The sequence below is a fragment of the Peromyscus californicus genome, unplaced genomic scaffold (genome assembly GCF_007827085.1).
Source record: "Peromyscus californicus insignis strain IS unplaced genomic scaffold, ASM782708v3 Scaffold_1__1_contigs__length_55948999, whole genome shotgun sequence".
NCBI lineage: Eukaryota > Metazoa > Chordata > Mammalia > Rodentia > Cricetidae > Peromyscus > Peromyscus californicus.
The window spans coordinates 54,016,893-54,037,992 of record NW_026294492.1 but is presented as its reverse complement, the minus strand read 5'-3'; the positions used below and the strand labels follow the sequence as shown (position 1 = coordinate 54,037,992).

The following is a 21,100-nucleotide window of genomic DNA, read 5'->3' as shown; positions in this document are numbered from 1 at the left end:
AACTCCCAGAAGGCTGTGCACTTTTCCGCATGCGCATACTGACTTCTGAGGCCCTGACAAGGGCTGGTTCAGGGTTCCTTCATTGCTGCGCGTGCGCACGCGTCGCCCAAGCCCCTGCAGTCCTAGGAAAGCGACACAGGCGCTTGAAGCTGTGGGGGCCAGAGGATCAACTCCGAGGCTGGGGTTAAAACCAAAGTGTTTATTTGAGTGTACAAAAGTTTCCAGTCGTAAAATGTATATTACAAATCATAGGAGGGGAAAAAAAAAGGCGGAACACACGTTTGGCATGCATCTTAGAAAAGAAACCACCTGTAAAGCTGAGCGATGCGCGCAGGGCAAGCTGCTCCCCTGTGGGACTGCGGATTACTCCAACCCCGCTCCGCAAACACGGGTGCCAGGTGCACCGGAGGGCACCCGCCCCGTGGGCAAGGCTGCGTGTGACTGCGGCCTGTCACGACCGTCCAGAAACAGAGACACAGTCCGGGACCCAACACCTGTCACTTAAAGAAAACGGAGGTATCCAGAAGCGGGAGGGGGATGGCGGGTTCTGGGGGTCGGTGGCAGTAGTGGCATCCTGTGGCCGCGAGCTCTTGCCTTGGGGAGACTGGGGCTGAGCTCCTCTTCCCACCGGCTGTACCAGGAGACAGCACCCCCCAAGGCTCAGCAAAGGAAGCTGTAAGGTCAGCTGACTTCCATCCCTGGCAGCCCTGGGCCTGAACCCCCAGAGCGGCAGCCTCACAGTGAGCTGCATTATTGATGTAAAAAAATAAATATCCGTTAAAAAAATACTGTGTGTCTGTGGTGGGGGGTGAAGGTGACAGGTGAGAGCCGGCTGGCACCCGGAGCTCGTGGAACCATGTTCCACCGCAGCAAGTTCAGGCCAAGCCGGCGGGGCAGGGCAGAGGGGCCATGCAGTGTGTATACGCGTGGGCCACACTCCTGCGAGCAGTCACTGGCTGGGAACCCGCAGCCTTTGCTCCTGAAGGTAGGGCGCCCACGATCTGTCTGTCCCTCAGCCTACTGGAGTGACAATCTTAGGAAAGGAGTTGTCTCGGGTGTGGGCTGCCTCCTTCTTGGTCTAGAATCAGGGCTCAGAGCCGCCTCAGATGCCCTGAGGCTGGGGACAGTCACAGACCCTTCAGGCTCAGAGCTGGAGTTCCTCTGTGCTGCCAAGCCCAGGAGTGGAGGGTCTGCCCTATGTCTGAAGAGCCACCAAGTCCTGACAGGCTGGTGATGACCTCTGCAACCCAGATTCTGAATTGGATTTGATTTAAAAAGCTTCAAAGAAAATTCAATGAGTGAATCACTGTAGTTTCACGCTAGGTCTGCCCTGAGCCAGCAGCCACGCTCCTGTCCCTCCGCCTGCAGGCTCCTGGCCCGGCCTCTGTATCACCGAGGTGACATAGGATACTGGAGAGGGTGGAGCCTGCGGGCAGAGGACCCACCCTAGGAAACCCAGCACAGCCCACCCACATTCTCATGGTCGCTTAACAGTCATCTAGAAATGTACCAAGGACTAGTTAGAGCTGACTAGAAAAAATAATTTCAGGGCCTGTGGGGACCTTGGTGACCATGGGGCAGGTTTCACATCAGCCGGCAACCCCTCGAGGTAGTCCTCGGGTCCCCCTGCAAGGAGTGAAGGATGGAGTTAGGCGGCCTGCTCCCAAGCCGGTAGACGGGTCCCCGCAGCCCAGACTCAGGGCTGGAGTCCCTGCCTCCCCATCCCAAGCCCTGAGGAGAGGGTGTCCTGGCTGAAGGGTCAGACATGCGGCCAGTGAGGCCGGTGGTGTCCCAGAACCCACACAGTGGGTGGGCATAGTTGTCTGAGGCAGGACTGTGGGACTTGGACCCGAAGCCCCCCTCGGCGTGACGTCGCATGCTCTACCTGCTGGTGGAAAAGGTCCTCCTCGCCGAATTCTGCCTCCTCTTCCTCTTCCTCCCCGTTCTCGCTCATCTGGACGCTTGTCTGCTTCACAGCCTGCACAGCAACCTCCTACATAACAAGGGTCAGCAGTGTGCCTGGCACCCCGATGCTGGTGGCTGCACCCCACAAGAGGCCACCCCAGTTCAGCTCAGAGGCTTCGGTTCAGTCACGGCTGCTGTGAGGGCAAGGAGGTGCGGGGACCTGATCACACCCTGCTGGGTTCTTACCTCTCCATCCGCGTTGACCAGGACGGTGCGGGAGCTCTCCCCGGAGCCCCAGCTGCTCTGGCTTTTCCACACGAGGGTTGATGGGGGGCTGTGGGCGACCCCTGCGCCAGCTGCCCACACCTGAGGACCCAAGATAGCCCTTGTGAGTCGCTTCAGGACCTGGGCCAGCCGACGGCTGCCCACCATGAGGCCCTTCAGTGGGCTTGTCCATGCAGGATGGCCCCAGGACATGGACGAAGAGACACAGGTCCACAGTGCCCAGAGCACTCCGCTGGAACTGGAATCCGAGCACCTCGGGGCCCAGTGCCCCACCCAGAACTGTGAGTTGCCAGGCCTCAGACACAGGACATCACTTGGACAGTAAGGCATCACCCTGAGGGGTGTGGCAGCCACACACAGCAGCTCAGGGGCCACCGGGCTGGTCTCAGAACATGCGGAATCCACACAATACCTCCCACCCTGGGAGTCAGTGCTGGGAACCTCCTGAGCCCCACACTCACTGGCACCTACCGTGACTGTCTGGCCGGCCCGCAAGACATACTTGGGCGTGAACTTGTAGGCAATGTCCTCACCCTCCAGGACCTGTCTCTTGATTCTCCAGTTCCCCAAAGACTGGTCCTGAAACCCAGACATGCTCGTGACCCCCGGCCATCGGGATGGGAGCACGGGTCCGCCACCCTGCCCCTGGCTCACCTTGTCCGAGGCGTTCTTGAGCCGCACGAACCTGCCCTCCAGGTCTACCTCGTCGATGCTCACGACACCCGTGACCGCTGCCTGCTGGGCCAGGCGGGAGCCGCTGCCCAGGCTGGAGCCCTGGCCGCTGCTGCTGCTGCGGGAGCCCTGGGTGTCCTCGGTCTCCAGCCGCCGGCGCTTGCCCCGGCCCCGCCCCACGGACATGCCGACCCCGCTGCTGCTGCTGCTGCTGCTCGAGGTGGCCCGAGAGATGGTGACGCGGGAAGACGGGCTGGGGGACAGCTTCAGCCTGCAGGGAGGTAGGTGTGAGGGTGCCCGGGAGGCTAGGCCCGGCCTCAAGAGCCCCGCCCCGCAGCTGGCCCCGCCCCCGCTGCTGGCCCCGCCTCTCACCCCAGGCCCCGCCTCTCATCCCCAGGCCCGCCCCCGCTGCTGGCCCCACCTCTCATCCCAGGCCCCGCCTCCGCTGCTGACCCCGCCCCCGCTGCTGGCCCCGCCCCTCATCCCCAGGCCCCGCCCCTGCTGCTGGCCCCACCTCTCATCCCCAGGCCCCGCCCCTGCAGCTGGCCCCACCCTCGCTGCTGGCCCCGCCCCCGCTGCTGGCCCCGCCTCTCATCCCCAGGCCCCCGCCCCCCCGCAGCTGGCCCCGCCCCGCTGCTGGCCCGGCCTCTCATCCCCAGGCCCCGCCCCTGCAGCTGGCCCCGCCCCTCACCCCAGGCTCCGCCCCTGCTGCTGGCCCCACCTCTCATCCCCAGGCCCCGCCCCTGCAGCTGGCCCCACCCCCGCTGCTGGCCCCGCCTCTCATCCCCAGGCCCCGCCCCTGCAGCTGGCCCCGCCCCTGCAGCTGGCCCCGCCCCCGCTGCTGGCCCCGCCCCTCATCCCCAGGCCCCCGCCCCCCCCGCAGCTGGCCCCGCCCCGCTGCTGGCCCCGCCCCCCATCCCCAGGCCGCCCCCCCCCCCCCCTCGCTCACCTCTCTTCCTCGCCCTCCAGCAGCTTGCGGTAGGCGCTGATCTCCATGTCCAGGGCCAGCTTGACGTCCAGCAGCTCCTGGTACTCGGCCAGCTGCTGCTGCATGGCTTCGCGCACCTCCGTCATCTCCTGCTCCTTGGCGTCCAGCATCTTGCGGAACTTTTCACGCTCGCCGGCGACAACCTCCTCCAGTTCGCGGATGCGGTCCTCGGCAGCGCTGGCCTGGGGAGGGTATGGCCGGGTCACGGTGTGGCCTCTGCAGCCTTGGATGTGAGGGGCCGGGAGAAGGGGTAGGGGGTGGGTGGGGCGGGGCCGGGGCCCCGTCACCTGCTTTTGGAGGCCCGAGAGCTGGTAGCTGAGGGACTCCACGCGCATGCGGGCTTCCTTGAGTTCCTCGCGGGCGGCACTGGCCGCCTTGTCGTTCTGGTCCGAGCTCAGCTTGGCGTTGTCCAGCTGGGGAAATCAGGGAGTGTGAGCACGGGTGGCAGGACTCGGGGTCCCCTCCCCTCCCCTCCCCCTGGCCGCACCTTGGCCTGGTAGGTCTGCTCCAGCTCCAGGCGGTACAGCCGCACTTGTTCATCATGCTGGCTGCGCAGGTCCTCCAGGGCCTGGGCCATCTTGAAGTCGTACTCCTGCTGCCGGCTACTGTCCACCTCCACCAGGCGCCTCTCGTGTCGCCGCCGGGTCTCCCGCACCTCCTGCGAGGGGACAGGCCAAGGACCCAGCTGAGCCGGGCTGCAACTCCAGGTGGCCTCCTGGCTACATGTTCGCCAGGGATCCACTGTGTGCACGCTCCAGCCATGATGGACGGCAGCCTGGGCCGTGGACACAATGGAGTATTGCTCGGCCAGGAACAGGAGCAAGGCTCTGATAAGTCCACAGCATGGAGGGACCCTGACGAAGCCGGATATGCCGAGAGAACCAGGCGTGAAGGGCCACAGTGTGGTTAACAGATCTCAGCCCTTGAGAGCCAAGGGCAGGAGATGGCCGCAACCATAAGGCCAGCATGGGCTCACAACGAGACCCTTCTTAAAACATTTTTAAAGGCCCGGGCTGTGGTCAAACACACACCACACTTTGGTCCCGGCACTCGGGAGGTAGAGGCAGAAGAATCTCTGAGTTTGAGGCTAGCCTGGTCTACAGAGCCAGTTCCAGGGCGGCCTCGGCTACAGAGAAACGAAAATCCAAAACCAAAACGGGACAGCCGAGGATGACATCTCACGAAAGCTTCCTCAGGTGCGGCAGCACTCACCTGGAATCCCAGCACTCAGGAGGCTGAGGCAGGAGGATCTAAGAGTTCAGGACAGTCTGGTCTAACCAGGGCCACACAGAGGCTGCGTCTCCAAACAGTAACAGAAGACTTCTAAGGCAGACACTGACAGAGCCTCCCGGGGGCCTGGAGTTCTGGATCAGGGGGAGCACAGCGGCCCCGGACAGCAGGGGACACCGTGGGGAAGGAGGGCTGTGGCAGCGGCCCCGGACAGCAGGGGACACCGTGGGGAAGGAGGGCTGTGGCAGCGGCCCCGGACAGCAGGGGACACCGTGGGGAAGGAGGGCTGTGGCAGCGGCCCCGGACAGCAGGGGACACCGTGGGGAAGGAGGGCTGTGGCAGCGGCCCCGGACAGCAGGGGACACCGTGGGGAAGGAGGGCGTGGCAGCGCCTTCCAACGGAAGGTGGTGAGTGTGGTAAGGGGGGGATCCACATCGATGGAGCTTAGTTTTCCTTTTTTGGGGGGGGGGTCCGAGATGGAGTTTCTCTGTGTAGCCCTGGCTGTCCTGTGACTTCTGCCTTGTAAACCATGTTAGAGATTTCTGTAAAGACTCCTTACCCACCAGCATAGTGCTGATCACCTTTAATTCCAGCACTTAAGAGGCAGAGGCAGGCAGAGCTCTGTGAGTCTGAGGCTAGCCTGGGCTACACACTGAGATCCTGGTCTCTTTTTTGTTGTTGTTGTTTGGTTGGTTTTTCGAGACAGGGTTTCTCTGTGTGGTTTTGGAGCCTGTCCTGGATCTCGCTCTGTAGACCAGGCTGGCCTTGAACTCACAGAGATCCACCTGCCTCTGCCTCCCGAGTGCTGGGTTAAAGGCGTGCGCCACCCGCCCGGCTAGATCTTAGCTGTCCTACAAAATGGCCTCTCCACAGGGATCTAGGATAAATGGCCCACCACAGGTTTCTCAGGATAGAACACACGCCTTCCTGGCACCCCAAACAGCTGTTTGCGAGGCGGTTCCCTGTGCACGCCTCACCTGCCCCCTCGCAGGGACCCGAAGGTGGCTCTTCCAAGTCCTGGCAGTCCCCAGGGCTCTTTTTGAGGGCAGCTTTACAGGATCCTTCACAGGGGTCTTCGCAAGTCCCCTGAGACGTCGCCTCACACACTCCCTTAGGGGTCTCGGGCTGAGCTCCCCCTCACATCCCTCCACACTGTCCTTCAAAGGACTGGCCGCCATCGGGCAGTCCCTCTCGGGACCCCCTGCAGGCTGGGCCTGCCTCAGGGGTCCCTCCACAGGACCGTGGTCTCCTGTAAACTCCCTCTTAGATCCCTCTCCAGCTCCCCTCATGGGTTCTGACTCCCCCATGAGTTCTAGTCCCAAACAGGACTCTCCCCAGGCCCCTTCCCGAGGTCAGGTCCCTCGTGGCTTCCCTCACGGGCTCTACACTGAAGCTCTCATGGCCTCCTGGGACTGTGGGGCAGCGGCCCCTCTTGTTAGCCCTGGTTAGAGCGGCTTGGGGCTCCACAGCTCCACAGGCTCTTCCTCCGCAGTGACCACAGGCAGGGGCCTGGCCCAGCCCAACCCAGAGACACTCCCCTGGGCTATGATGGCACAATGGGTTCTGTGACGGCCGAGTTCCCTGGGAACCTCCAGGGCAGATCATCTCAGCCTAGTCACCCCACCATGCCCAGTACCCCAAAGTGCTACAGGGTTAGCGGGGAGACCCTAAGGTTGGCTGAATGAGGTCACACCCTGATCCATAGACCGGGATGTGACCTTAAGTACACAGTTAAGGAACCGGGCGGTGGTGGCGCACGCCTTTAGTCCCAGCACTCGGGAGGCAGAGACAAGTGGATCTCTGTGAGTTCGAGGCCAGCCTGGGCTACAAAGCGAGATCCAGGAAAGGCGCAAAGCTACACAGAGAAACCCTGTCTCGAAAAACCAAAAAAAAAAAAAAAAAAGACAAAGTTCTTTTGACATTGGTTTCATATGTGTGTCTGTGGGGGACATTACTGCGCCACAACACGGCTGTGGCAGTCAAAGGTCAATTTGCGGGGTCAGTATTCTCCTACCATGTGGTTTCTGGGGGTACAACTCAGCCTGTGTGTCTTGGCGGCACACGTCTTTACCCACTGAGCCATCTTGCTGACCCAGTTTAAGCTGGATTTTGTGTGTTTAGTCTTTCAAGACAGGGTTTCTTGCCCGGCAGATCTCTGTGAGTTCGAGGCCAGCCTGGGCTACAGAGTGAGATCCAGGACAGGAACCAAAACTACACAGAGAAACCTTGTCTCGAACCCCCCAAACCCCCCAAAAAAGACAGGCTTTTTCTGTGTAGACCTGGCTGTCCTGGAACTCATCCTGTAGACCAGTAGACGTCGCCTGACTCTACCTCCGCCCACCCTCATGCTGGTATTAAAGACATGAGCCACCATGCCCAGCTAAGTTACGCTTTTTTGATATGAGATTCTCAGTGACTCAGATGGCCTGGAAATCTAGTGACCAGCGTCACTGGACCAGTGTCAAGAGAGACCTGGGGCTGGCAAGGTGGCTCTCAGGTGAGGGTGGCTGCCGCCAAGTCTGAGCGCCTGAGTTCGCCGACTCCGACTCTGGCCCTCCTCCCACCCCGGGGAAACGAAGGAACGTACAAAGGACAGAACGGCGGAGAGGGGCCTCCCCAGTAAGAGGCTGCAGGGGACAGAGGCAGACAGCTGCCGGAGCGGATGCCGGCGGTGGTCTCCGGGCTCGGGAGGGTGCGCCCGCCGCCGCCGCTCACCTCCTCGAACACGCTCTTGCTGAAGCCCAGCTCTTCCTGCAGGCTCTGGCAGCGGTTCTCCAGGTCCACGCGCATCAGCGTCTCCTTCTCCAGCTGCTTCTTGGCCACAGCGTGGCCGTCCTCTGCCTGGGAGACACGGGGCAGTGAGCTGCGGGCCGGCCAGCTCAGCTCCTCCCGGTCAGCTGGGGAGCCCGGACGCCAGCAGCCGACCACCCACCTTCGCCAGCTGCGCTCGGAGCTCGGCCACATCGTTCTCCAGCCCGTGCTTGTCACTGAGGGTCGAGGCCAGCTCTGCCTCACTCCGGTGGAACAGGGACTCCAGGTCCTTCACGCGGCCCTGGGCCACCGTGAGCTCACCTTCCCGCTTCTTGGCACTGAAAGGGGGCGGGGGGGGGGGTGAATGGTCAGAAGCTCCATGGAGGCCGAGCCTAACGTCACCACGGTCCCTGTCAGTTACTACAGGCTGACTGGCTGCCTTCCCAGCACCTGGGAGGCTGAGGCAGGAGGATGGCTTCAAGTTTGAGAGCAGCCTGTTCTACAGAGTGAGACCCTGTCTCAAAGACAACGAAACTAGCAAACTCAAACCCAGTCCAGCCCAGCCCAGCCAAAGCGCTGGACATTGTGGCCCACAGGACACTAGCCATATGTGTCAGGGCTGAAGGTGCCCGCACCCCGCCCAGCTGCCACGGAAGTGCAGCCCCTAAAAGCCAGCTCTGGGTAGGGCCCAGACACTACCGCAGTTCATTAAAGTCACAAAGGAAGACCCGCCTTGGAGAAGAAGACTCAGGCAGGCCGCCCTCCCTTCCACACACCCCAGTCAAGGCAGCAGCATCAGCAGCGGCGGCGTTTCAACACGAAGGTGTTCGTGGGACACAGACCTCAGCTTTGCCAGGGTCAGCAGGTGACAGGTGGTGGGTGGCACCGGTGGCTGAGCTGCCACAAATCTTGGGGACACCAGGCTGCTCCCTACCGTGCCTGCCTGAGTGTGGGTGTGGGTGCAGAAGGACCAGGCCCCAGCGTGGGCCATGTAGCCCCCTGCTGCTCACAGAGCCCTGTCAACCTGAGCCTGCCTGGAGGTGACTATCAGGGGCTGGAGTCATGCACCCAGAGAGCGCCAGCCAGGCAGCGAGGGACCACGAGGCCTGAAGAAGAGACGTGGAGGAGGCAGGGCCACAGGCCGGCAGTGCAAAGGCCCTGGGGTGCGGCATGCCCGAGACTAGCAAAGAGGCCCAAAGAGGGGAGAGTGGGGGCCTGGGGAATTCCTAACCCATCACAAAGGCCCTGGCTCCACTGTGGTCTGCATGGGCCTTGGTGCCTGTCTCCCAAGAGTGGCAGGGCGCTAGGGCACAGTCTTGGTGGAGTGTGACGATTCCCAGAGGACCCGTGTGGGAACACTTGGCCTGCTCAGCAGGTCCACATGGTACCTGAGGCCATCGTGACTCTCTGTCCCAGAAGGAGGTGAGTCCACAGGATGGGGGGAGGTCAGCCTCACTGATGCTGTGAACCAAAAGGTCAAGGCAATCCTTGGCTACATAGAGAGCTTAAGGCCAGCCTGAACTACATAGAGCCTGGAGGCCAGAGGGGGCTACATGAGACCCTGCCTCAAATAAATCAAATGAATGAATGAATGAATGAATGAATGGTCCACAACAAAAAGAAACCAAGATACAATCTGTGGAATGTAAAACTATCTGGCGGCAGAGGGGTGTGTGTGTCTGTGGACAGACCCAGGCCGGAATCTCCCACTGAGCTAACCCAGCTCCACACTAGAAGCACAGAGGTGCTGGCTGCTCGGCCGCCTTCGATGTGGCCTGGTGTCTGTGGACACCCTCGAGCCCCCACACACCAGTTTATTAAGCCAGCGGCAGGCACTGGGGTAGACAGCCTGGCAGCCGGCTCGGGCGCTCTCCCCAGAAGAGCAGGTGGGTCGCCTCACAGAGGCCAGGCCTGTGTTCCCTGGCTTGGGGCCACCATGAAGGTCAAATGGCCACTGGAGTCCTGACAGGGGCAGACCTTGGGCAGATCTGGAAGGGGACCCTTCTGAGACAGGGAGGTCCCAGGATGGTCCCACCAGGTCCCTCAGCAGAGCCAGGCCTGGGCTGGCAGGGGAGGCATGCAGGGAACCCTCTCACCCCGACCTGCTCTGAGGACTGTGATGTCCCCAGCTGAGGCAGGACCTGAATTCTACACCTAGCACAAGCCAAGGCTGGTGTCTAGCCAGCCACTCTGCCTTGTGCCACCATCTTGGGTGGACCTCCAGTCCCTGGTACGGTGTGCCCGAGCCTGAGAGGCACAGGGAGAGGAGGGCTTCTGGTGAGGGGCACACTGGGACTCCAAGGGACAGTCACGTGGGACGCAGTGAGGGATCTTGGGGCCTGCTGTCCCTGGGGAGTCTCACCGCTGTTCCAAGGTGCCCACGGTCTGAGCAGGCGTGTGCATGCGTGAGACCATGCACTCCAGGATGGTGGACTCGGGACTCCATTTCAACCCCACAGTCATCCCGTTCCCGGCCTCGGGGGGCCTGGGGGGCTACTGAGAGTGGCTGGGGTCCACTGGGAGCTGTGTACCCAGGGGCCAGCACCTGTCCAGCCACGGTCACCGACCTTTCTGGTTTCCTCTGATGTGTGTTCTCATGTTCACGTGTGCATGCACGCAGAGATCTGAATTCATCGCTCGCCACGTTCTTGGTGGAGACAGGCCTCTCTCTGAACCCCGGCTTGCCGCTGTGGCCGGTCTACCTCACCCAGCTCACCCCGAGGGGCCCCTGCCCATCTCCCCAGTGCTGGGCTGTGGGGATCCGAACTCACCCTCACCCTTGTGGGGCGAGCACTTCGCCCACCACCCTGGGTCCCCAGCACGACCACCCACCTCTTCCTGGCCTCGTCCAGCTCGGCCTGAAGCTTTCCCATTTCAATCTGCAGCCGCGCGCGCTCCCGGGCCGTCTCGTCCAGCACCCGCCGGGCATCAGCCAGCTCTGACTCGTACAGGGCCTTGATACCACTCACCTGGGGAGACAGAGAACTGCCCTGTGTGCACGCCATGTCGCCGACTTAGACTCTCAGAGGGGTCTGGGCCGTTCTGGAAGGACCCATCTTCCCTTCTCCGTAGCTTAGCCTGACAGGATGGTAAGGACAGGCCGCAGGCACCTCGTGCTTGGGTGGGAAGATCTAGCAGAAGCTAGCCCACCTGGCAGCCCCAGCTCGGGGCCAGAAGATTCTCTCCTGCAGGACATCCCTGCCCTCACCCCGGTCAGCAGACATGCAGCACCCCACCGCCCAGTCTAGAATTCCTGGTCTAATGTGTTTCCTTTTCCCCAACGCCCCAACACTAAGAGGACAGGTGCCCAGTACCAGGCAAGCACGCTACCCACTGAGCCCAGTGCCACGGCGGCCTCTTCGGTGTTGACTGTTTCACATGTGGACTAGGTAACACCTGAGTCCACAGGGAGCCTTCCCTGGGGCTCTGCAGGTCACACTCCTGTCCCCATCATGGCAATTTGGGGCCCTGAGTCTCCCTTCTATCCCTCGGGCCAGCATCAGGCCTTCCGTACCCGCATCCCACCCCGTGAGGACGAAGACTGGGAGACCTAGGACCCTCAGCTGTCCCCAGGGACACCTGGATGAGGAACAGCCTCGCTGCTGCATCTGGACTCACATTCAAAGCCTGACAGCTGCAAGGGTCACCCATGCCTCCATCCACAGGGGTCACCCCACACACCCCCATCCCTAGCAAGGGATCTTGGGGGACACTCAAATGCACATATGCTTTTGGCCTGTCCATCGACCCCACTGTGCAGACGGTTGCCACTGGCTGCTGCCACGCCACATGCCACATGCCACCTGGCCCTGGCCAGGCCACACACCAGCTGGGCTCAAGACTCAGATTTCTCCCTGGCCCTCCGCCCTTCCATGTGTGGCTGTGAGCTTAATGTGTTTAAAGACACGTGGGGACAGACCACAGAGGGCAGCACTTCACACCCCAGGACGCCAGAGGGACCGGCAGGCACAGCTGGGGCCTCCCGTAACCCCAGCACCACAGGTCCTCTGAAGGCAGCCTGGGCCACTTCACAGAAAGAGCCAGAACCCCCACCTGGAAATCTGCACAACATGCACAGTGCCATCAGCCGGACACCCAGGGGACCAGCCCAGCGTCCTCAGGCTGTCAGTCGCCTAAACCCAAACAGCAGCGAGTCTGACGTGTCAGTGCGGGCGACCTTGACGACACGGTGCTGGTGAGAGGCCAGACACAGAGGTCACACCGCGTGGTCACACCGCGTGGTCACACCGCGTGGGCCCCACGACAGGAAATGTCCAGAACGGGGATCCAGGGAGGGCTGGGAGGGTGGCTGATAGCTTACAGGAATGGGCTTCCTTTTAGGTGACAGAATGCTCTAGAACTGAACAAGGGTGAAGCTACGCAGACCGAGTTGCTACACTGAACTGCAGTGTGACTTTGGGGGTGCACAAGCTCCACACCCCCTGGTGCTCAGGTGTCTGTCGGCATAGAGACTGTAGCCGCCCAGCACAGGGAGGCCCCTGAGTGGAAGGGCTGCTGAGGATCTCCTGGAGGTGGGACTCAGGGCTCAGAGCACAATGTGATATGTGTGCGTGTGTGTGCGTGTGTGTGTGTGTGTGTGTGTGTGTGTGTGTCTGTGTGTGTGTTCCTGTGAGCTGGCTAGGACTCACCTGGGAGTAGTGGGTAGGGCTCTTATCCCCATTCTACAGATAAGAAAACTGAGGCACAATGGTCTGCCACAGGGAGGTGGGAGAGGTAATAAAAGTGCCCTCTGCTGGGCTGTGTCTGCCACCTCCCTCACCCCAGAAGGGATAGGCAGGGTCTGGTATGGAGAGATGTGACCCTCTGCACCCCACACCCCTCACTGCAGGCCCCAAATCAACCTCAGGCCAAAACCAAGACTTCCAGACAAACCTCCCATCTTCACACTTCAGTGAGCTCCAGAATTTTCCCAGTGACGGACGCTAGCACCAAGCTGTCATAGACAACACACACACTCACATATGTACACACAGACACACAGATACACACACAGACAGACACACAGACACAGATCACACACAGACAGACACACAGACACACAGATACACAGATATAGACACATGGACACACACACAGACGCAGATACAGACAGGCAGACAGACACAGACATGGATACACACAGAGACACACACACAAATAGACACGCACAGACATAGACACACACTCACACACACGCCCCGAAACCCCGCCTGGTGCTAGGTCACTTCTTACAGGACGCCAGGCCTCGGGCGGACAGAACACAACGGCTCCTAAGAACGCAGCACTGGCCATGACCACTGGACGGCCACACTCGTCAAAAGGAGAAACAGGTGGGGTGACAGTGATGTACACTTGTCACCCCAGCAGCGCAGAGGCTGAGGCAGGGGGATTTCACACGCACAGGACCCTGTGCACCCACGGATGTCCTGCTGGCTCCTGGAGCAGAAAGGACACTGGGAACCAGGAGAAAGCATGAACCGTGGGGCTGCTCCACATCTTGTTCCACTTAGACCCCTGGGTGGGCCAGCCTGGTCTACTCTAGGCCTGGGAGCCAGCGGCAACCCTTGCCTGAGCCTACCTGTCTAAGATGGCTTCTCTATTTGTATTTTTAAATTTTTTTTTTTTTGAGTCAGGGTCTCACTGTGTAGCCCTGGCTGTCCTGGATCTCACTCTGTAGCCCAGGCTGGCCTCGAACTCACAGAGATGGACCTGCCTCAGCCTCCCGAGTGCTGGGATTAAAGGCAGTTTCTACATATTAGTGTCTGGAACCGGGCTGAGGAGTCTGTGGCTGTGCCTGACAGCATCAATAAAGCTTTATTGGCACACGGTCTCAAAGTGTGTCTGGGGTATTATCTCAGGTGGATATGGCCTTAATGCCACTGCTGCTGCCATACTGCTCAGTCACAGAGGCTGTGTGGCCTGTGGAGCCGAAAAGACTGGCCCCCTGTGGGGATGCTGGCTGGCCCCTGAGCCCCGCTGACAGGGACAGGTGGAGCAGGGGTTTCTGGAGCACCGCTGCCGAGCACTCCCAACATGTCAGTACACTTCGGTCAGAGCCTGGGGGTTCAGGGGCCTAAGGTGGCCTTTGCCAGGGTCACACGTAGGCTCAGTGCCCCTGACTGGAGAGCTTTGCCCCTCCAGGGTTCCCTGTCTCCCAGGAATACCAGCCCCGTAACAGGACGCCGGGCAGGAAGGAGGTGAGGTCCAGTTTCCTTGTGGGAACTTTATACCCAGCCTCCAGTGGACTGGTGCGGCCTCCCTGCCTTTCCTCAACCACCCCTCCCCGGACAGCCACCCCAGTCTCCCCAACCCACACACCACAGCCTCACAGACACCAACGTCCCTGTCACTGACTGATGACCTCCGATCTCACTCTGCGCCACCCAGAAGCCGCACGTGGCCCCCGTTCCAGGTAAGAGTGAATAAACGTGAGAGCGTGAAGGGTCTGAGGGGGGCCGGAAGGCAAGGTGGCCACCAGCCTGCAGCGGCGCCTTCGAAGTCTCCCTTACGTGCCCTGTCACTCCGCACACCTCATCTGCAACAGGATGACAAATGCCCTGCGCCTGAGGACTCCCTGTGGCCGGCCCCGCCCCGCCAGGCAACACCCACTCGGTGCCAGCGGCGCCTCCCAGCCACACCTGTCCCCACGCCTGGCCAAGTTGCCCGGAAGGCAACCCTGACAGGTGGAGCATGTGCTGCCTGTGTGGCGTCCTGTGTGGCCACTCCTCCCCCACCCCGCCCCCCTGGCCACCCCGCCAGCTGTCCTCAGGCATCTTACAACGCTGGACGCTGAAACTAGGCAGGCTGGCTGCTGGAAGGGCAGCGTGCCCGCCACCTGCTGCCAGCCGCCCCGGCTCACACACAGCCCCAAACCAGCAACACCGAGAAACAAAAGTGCCTCGCGCCTCTGCCACCCGCATGGACAGGTGGCATCCACTGGGGCCGGCATCGCACATGTTGGCAGAGCCCACGAGCTCCAAATGTCTGTGGGACAAGAGGGCTCCAAAGGTAACGGGGAAACAGGCGCTGCCGGGAAGATGGCTCAGTGAGCGGGTGTCTACCACACAAGCCTGAGGAACTGTGTTCCATTCCCCGGCACCAACATAAGAAGTCAGACGCGGGGGCTCACGCCCTGCAGCGGCAGAGACAGGATGGCTGGAGCCTGCTGGATGGCTCGCCTGGCTGAAGCTGTGTTTAAAAAAAAAGAAGAGGGTGGGGAGAAGCCGAGTATAGTGGTCACTCAGGAGGCAGAGGCAGGCGGATCTCTGTGAGTTCGAGGCCAGCCTGGTCTACAGAGCGAGATCCAGGACAGGCACCAAAACTACACAGAGAAACCCTGTCTCGAAAAACAAAAAAACAAACAAATAAACAAACAAACAAAAAAAGAAATGAAGAAAGGCAGGATTGGGGGCTGGAGAGATAGCTCAGCGGTTAGAGCACTGGCTGCTCTTCCAAAGGTCCTGAGTTCAATTCCCAGCAACCACATGGTGGCTCACAACCATCTGTAATGGGATCTGGTGCCCTCTTCTGGCCTGCAGTCATATATGCAGACAGAACACTGTGTACATAATGAATAAATAAATCTTAAAAAAAAAAGAAAGAAAGAAAGAAAAGAGAAGAAAGGCAGGATTATGGGGGATTCCGGGCGGGGCTCCACCCTGACCACGCCCCCAGACCCTCGGGGATTCTAGGCGGGGCTCCACCCTGACCACGCCCCCAGCCCTTCCCTGGGGGATTCTAGGCGGGGCTCCACCCTGACCACGCCCCCAGCCTCCTCACTGGGGGATTCTAGGCGGGGCTCCACCCTGACCACGCCCCCAGCCTCTCACTGGTGATTCTAGGCAGGGCTCAAACATGACCACGCCCCCAGCCCCTCCCCTCACTGAGGGATTGTAGCTGAGGCCAGGGTCCTCCCCCATGTCCAAGTACCAACCAGGGCTCCTAATGACACACCTCCCCCCCCTCCCTTGAGTGGGTGAAGTCCTGAGCCCACCCAGAGTCCCCAAATACCCCGTGGTTCTTACACAGCACGCCCTGGGGTTGGAGCCCGCTGGGCAAACATTACCCAAGCCCAAGCACCCCGCTTCCCGACAGCCTGTTAACTCCTAGCATATGAGGATGTCTTCTCAGATCCTCAGTCACCACAGACCTCTGAGGGACACAGTGGTTCCTGTCCCATCCCAGGTATAGCTCTGACCACCTGGAACCCAACCAAAGTTCCGTGAGAACAGAGAGCCCATGATTTGCCTGAGACACCCAAACAAGGCCCTTCGCCCCCTCTCAGAGGGCTTGAGTTCAGTTACCCTACTCAAAGACCAGAGACCATGCCCACAGCACCCGCCCCCATTCCTCCTCAGTCAGCGGTTCCCAGGCTGCCCTGTGTACTGACTTCAGAAGCTCCAGTGAGCCCCATGCCATTCATTCCCGACTCTTCTCTGTACCCTTACCAGAGCACCCCAAGATATCCTTGAACCCTGCAGTGGGTGGAGGCTGCCCGGCCCCTAACCCTGTCCATTGGTGACCCTTAACAACAGCTTCCTCGCTCACTCAAACCCTAGAACCTGAGGGTCCCCAGGGCAGCCCCCCAAATGCACTCCTCACGGGTTTCCCAGAACTGCCCCAGTGCACCCTCACCTAGTGGGTCCCCAAAAGTCTGAATTCCTCTGAAGGATGGCCCCTGACGGACACTTTATTTTTCAGGATCCCTCATCAAAATCCCCTCCCGGGATCTCTAGGATGAAAAGACTCCATGTAGTGTATACCCCAAATCTCACACCCGGAATAAGGACAGCCTTGCCTGGGGTGGAGTTGTCCCTTGGGGTCCCCAGAAGAGCTGATTCCTTACTGGGGTCCCCAAGACCTGTGAACCCCCCAGTGGTTTGGGTTTGGCCAGCTTGTCTGTCCTTCAGGGATCCTCCAAGCCCAAAGGTCCCCAGGACAGCCTCCAGCCAGCACTGACTTAGGATCCCCAAGGGTTCAGGGGGGATTTGTTCAGTCTCTGGATATACATCTGGGGAGTCCTAGGAATCACCCAGGGTCCTTTAAACCTATGACCTTGGGTGGGCGGGGCTTTCTTGCCTATTCATGTAATGTGTGAAGGGTCCCCAAGGTCCTTAAGGCCACCTGCGGAGCATCCCCCAAATCTCTTGACCTCCTTATTGGGAGTCTTAGTTCAATCCACACTTGTCCTTCGGGGTCCCAGGGTGAGCATGGATTAGCTCCATCAGGACCTGAACCAAGAGTCTCGAGGGTGGGTGGGTGTGGGGTGGAGTTTCAGGGGGCGGGGACTAACTTTGTTTACACCTGTCTCTAATGTCCCTGAGGTGGGCGGGACATGGACCCATCTGCATCAGTCCCTAGCTCCCCCACCCCAGTGGGCAAGGCTGTGCTGTTTGCACTTGTTGCTGGTATCCTGGTGGGCGGAGCTTAGCGGTCTGCACCAGTTCCTGGGAGGTCCCCTGGTGGGTGGGGCCTAGTGGTTTGCACCTGTAGTGGGGGTGTCTGCACGTCCCCTCCCGGTGGGCGGACCTCGGCGCTCTGCAATTGTTCCTGGGGTCTCCTGATGGGCAGGCTTAGCCCTATCCACCCGTCCCTAGGGTCCCCTGGTGGGCAGACCTTAGCTGTCTGCATCTGCGCCAGGGGTCTGCATTGGGCAGGACTCAGCTCTGTCCCTGTTCCTAGGGTCCCCGGTGGGCAAAACTCAGCCCTATGCACCTGTCCCCGGTGAGCAGAGCTCAGCCCTATGCACCCGTCCCTGGGGTCCCCGAAGAGCAGGGCTCAGCCCTATGCACCCTGGGGTCCCCGATGAGCAGGGCTCAGCCCTTTGCACCGGTCCCTGGGGTCCCCAATGAGCAGGGCTCAGCCCTTTGCACCGGTCCCTGGGGTCCCCGATGAGCAGGGCTCAGCCCTATGCACCCGTCCCTGGGGTCCCCGGTGAGCAGGGCTCAGCCCTATGCACCCGTCCCTGGGGTCCCCGGTGGGCAGGGCTCAGCTGTCTGCACCTGTCCGCAGGGTCCTCACTGGCCAGGGCTCGGTTTATTGCCCCTGTCACCGGAGTCCATCTGTCGGCTCCCCGCGTCGCCGGCGCCGACCCACGTACCTCGCGCGTGGTCACCTCCTCCTTCTCGGAGATCCGGAGCAGCAGCCGATCGTTCTCCAGCTCCAGAGCGCGGACGCGGTCGATGTAGTGCGCCAGGCGGTCGTTGAGCTCGCGCAGCTCCTCCTTCTCCTGCAGCCGAGACAGGCGCGCGGGCGAAAGCGGCGTGGCGGGCCCTGCGCGGGGCGGCAGGGACGCCATGGCGGAGGCGGCGGCGCGCGGATCCCCTCGGCTGCCCGGGTGCGGCGCGCTCATTCAATCCGCGCCGCGGAAGATGGCGCCGCTGCCTGCCGCGCGCGTGGTACGCCGGGACTTGTAGTCTTCTGCCTGGCGCGGAGCACATTGGGAGAGGGAGTCCATGAGGCCCCGTGCGAGGCATGCCAGGAGATGTAGTTTCCCGGGCCCGGACGCCTCCGGGGTTCAATCCCTGGTAGGGGATGGAGGCCGAGTTATGCCTTCCACTTGAGCCCATGTACACGCACACACAGAAATAAACGATAAATTAAATAAATGTAAAGTAATAAAAAAGACCACAAGGGCAGGCGAAATGTCTCAGAGGTTAGGCACACGCTTCCGAGCCTAATGATCGAAGTTCGATCCCTGGGTCCTACAGAGAAGAAAACCGACTCACACAAGTTGTCCTCTGACCTTCACAGGTACAGAAACACATGTAGTAAAGAAATGGAATTTAAAAAAATTAAAGAGCCGCCTCAAAGCAAGTATCCACTGTCTTCCCAGCACTGGGACAGCTGAGGCAGGAGGATTGCACAACAAAAAACAAGGCTCCGAATGTGACTCAATGGGTACAGCTCTTCTCCAGACAGTCCTACTGTCCCCGTAGGGCCCCTTCAGGAACCCAACCTGTCACTCTACCCGCCTCTAGCAGGTCTAGCCCGGCCAGCCAGGAAGGTAAGAACGACTCGCTGAGCCCTGACTGCTGTGTCTCCTAAAAGCTACTTAGTGTCAAAGGGCCTGCTACTGTTCCTCATTTTCTTACAATTAGAGCTATTAGTATATAAAATGGACACATGGGCTGGGGGCGTGGTCAGGGTGGAGCCCCGCCTAGAGTCCCCCAGTGAGGGGCTGGGGGCGTGGTCAGGGTGGAGCCCCGCCTAGAATCCCCAGTGAGGGGCTGGGGGCGTGGTCAGGATGAAACCCCGCCTAGAATCCCCCAGTGAGGGGCTGGGGGCGTGGTCAGGGTGGAGCCCCGCCTAGAATCCCCAGTGAGGGGCTGGGGGCGTGGTCAGGATGAAACCCCGCCTAGAATCCCCCAGTGAGGGGCTGGGGGCGTGGTCAGGGTGGAGCCCCGCCTAGAATCCTCCAGTGAGGGGCTGGGGGCGTGGTCAGGATGAAACCCCGCCTAGAATCCCCCAGTGAGGGGCTGGGGGCGTGGCTCAGAAGATGAGCACTTACCTAAAGAGCAGTAAGCCCTAAGTGTCATCTCCAAAGGGCAAAAAAGTTTCTTTTACCTCTCCCATTCCCTCTGGCCTGCATGCACTTCCTCTTCTCAGGCCCAAAGGGTACCCCGCCACCGCCCCTCCTCCACCCTACCAAAGGGTAGGTCCGCTGACTCGAAATTGAGTCTAGGCCCGGCTCGGCCTGGACGATCGGGGGATTTCTGGCAGTTAGATAAAAGCCAGCATTCCTCGGGAACGTCTGAAGCCTGTTCCCATCTGCCAAAAGGAGTAATTGCCCTTGCCTCTGGCAGAAGGGACCCATGGCTCTCCAATTAATACATACCTGTGGCGCCTATCAACATATCAAAGTCCAAGCTGGCCTGCAGACTGCCCGGGCCGGCTCACAAGGACTTGTTACACACTTCAAAGCCCGCCACATCTCCCGTCCAGCTCCCCAGGTTCCCATTCTCTTTAAACCCTCCAGATTTTCCCCCATCTTGTTTCTCTCTGCTTTCCTTGGGAGACAGCCTTGGCAGTGCAGAATAAACTGTTCTTTTCCACCCACAATGCGGCCGTTTCGGCTTCTTTCCTGAGCTCCTCGCATACCCCCTTTGGCCTTTGATGTCTTCTGCGCCCCAGGGATGTTGCTAGTGTTCCCCCCAAGTGTGTCCCCCAACTTGTGTGCATCTGTGCTCTGCAACACCAAGGCTTGCATTGGACTTCCTGCCCTCTTCCCTCAGCACTGGGCGGAGTTCTTAGGGCTCCCCACCCCTGCAGGTCTGGACTCTAAGTCCCAGAAAACCCCGCGGTGCCCTGGATGGGGCGGGACCCTCTCCTCCCACGTGCACTTTGGGAGATGTCCTGCGATTTTCAAATTTTGGCGCTGAGCGGGTGGGGCGGTGGCAGCTCCAGCGGAGGTGTCCCTTCACTGCCCGGACACTCTGGCCTACCCATCCCACGGCTCCCAACACAGCGGACCGGGAGTAGAGGACCCCTGATTCCAGGAGTGGAAACTGAGGCCCGTGACCATCAAGGACCGGCCTGGAGAGCACCCCTCCCCGCCCCCTGTGCCTGGGGCGCTACAAAGTGTCTGCTTGCTGTCTGCTTTGGGGTGCGGAGCTGTGGACAGGAAATCCGCACCCCTAGTCCCTCAGCCCTGGAACTCCCTCTGCCCTCCATTCCCTGGCGCCGCTTCCCCGCCCAGGCTGGATTTTGGCGCCAGTTTTAAATAATAATAAAAAACAAATAAGTCGCATTCCAAATGATGTCGCTGGCTTCTGGCCCAGAACACTGGGCTTCATTCGGAATTCTGGGGCTTGGATCTCTGGAGAAGGTGGAATCGGGAGTCTGGATTTGAGAGGCTTCAAATTCTGGAGCCTGGATTTCAGGGAGATTTGGGTCCTGAGTTTGGGTTCCAAATCAGGGATTCTGTTTTTCAGGATCCTGGATTCGAGAATCTGGAGAGTGAACTGTTTTTTCTGGATCTGGGGGAGACTGGACTCTGGATTCTGGATTTGAGGGCGGTCGGTTTGGGAGTGTTGATTCTGGAGCTGTGCCAAGCTTACTCCCTGAATCTGGGGACTCAATCTACTATCTAGTATCATAATTTAACAACCTGGGACTGTGGCGAGGAGGGCAGAGGCAGAGGGATTTCTGTGAGTTTGAGGCCAGCCTGGTGTACATAGTAAGCTCCAAGCCAGCCCGGATCTAGGAGACCCTGTCTGAAACAAAAGAAAACACCATCCTGGGACCTGAGCCAGGAAGCCCCAGGGTCGG

At 60.4% G+C, this 21,100-nt stretch overlaps 1 protein-coding gene across 2 annotated transcripts; it reads right to left on the bottom strand.

Annotated features, from left to right (window-relative positions):
* Positions 1-179: 179 nt before the first annotated feature.
* On the bottom strand, positions 180-18,202 carry Lmnb2 (lamin B2). Of its 2 annotated transcripts, XM_052747098.1 has the most exons (12): positions 17,931-18,202; positions 10,664-10,800; positions 8,013-8,169; positions 7,796-7,921; positions 4,338-4,508; positions 4,138-4,263; positions 3,812-4,032; positions 2,845-3,133; positions 2,662-2,769; positions 2,152-2,271; positions 1,886-1,993; positions 180-1,626 (listed from the first exon to the last, which is right to left on the bottom strand). In XM_052747098.1, the coding sequence occupies exons 1-12, from the start codon at positions 18,180-18,182 to the stop codon at positions 1,585-1,587; spliced, it is 1,857 nt and encodes a 618-aa protein (XP_052603058.1). In that variant the 5' UTR covers positions 18,183-18,202; the 3' UTR covers positions 180-1,584. The 2 variants fall into 2 exon arrangements, with proteins under 2 accessions (XP_052603058.1, XP_052603059.1); XM_052747099.1 differs by lacking the exons at positions 7,796-7,921; positions 8,013-8,169; positions 10,664-10,800; positions 17,931-18,202 and adding an exon at positions 6,058-6,894.
* Positions 18,203-21,100: the final 2,898 nt, after the last annotated feature.

What these genes read in the sequence shown, in the direction of transcription:
- Lmnb2 (XM_052747098.1), bottom strand. Translation starts at nt 18,182, where the DNA reads ATGAGCGCGCCGCACCCGGGCAGCCGAGGGGATCCGCGCGCCGCCGCC. An exon ending in CTGGACGAGGCCAGGAAGAG is followed by an intron (nt 8,170 to 10,663) that starts GTGGGTGGTCGT and finishes GCCCCCTTTCAG; the next exon opens with TGCCAAGAAGCGGGAAGGTG. An exon ending in GCAAGAGCGTGTTCGAGGAG is followed by an intron (nt 4,509 to 7,795) that starts GTGAGCGGCGGC and finishes GTCCCCTCGCAG; the next exon opens with GAGGTGCGGGAGACCCGGCG.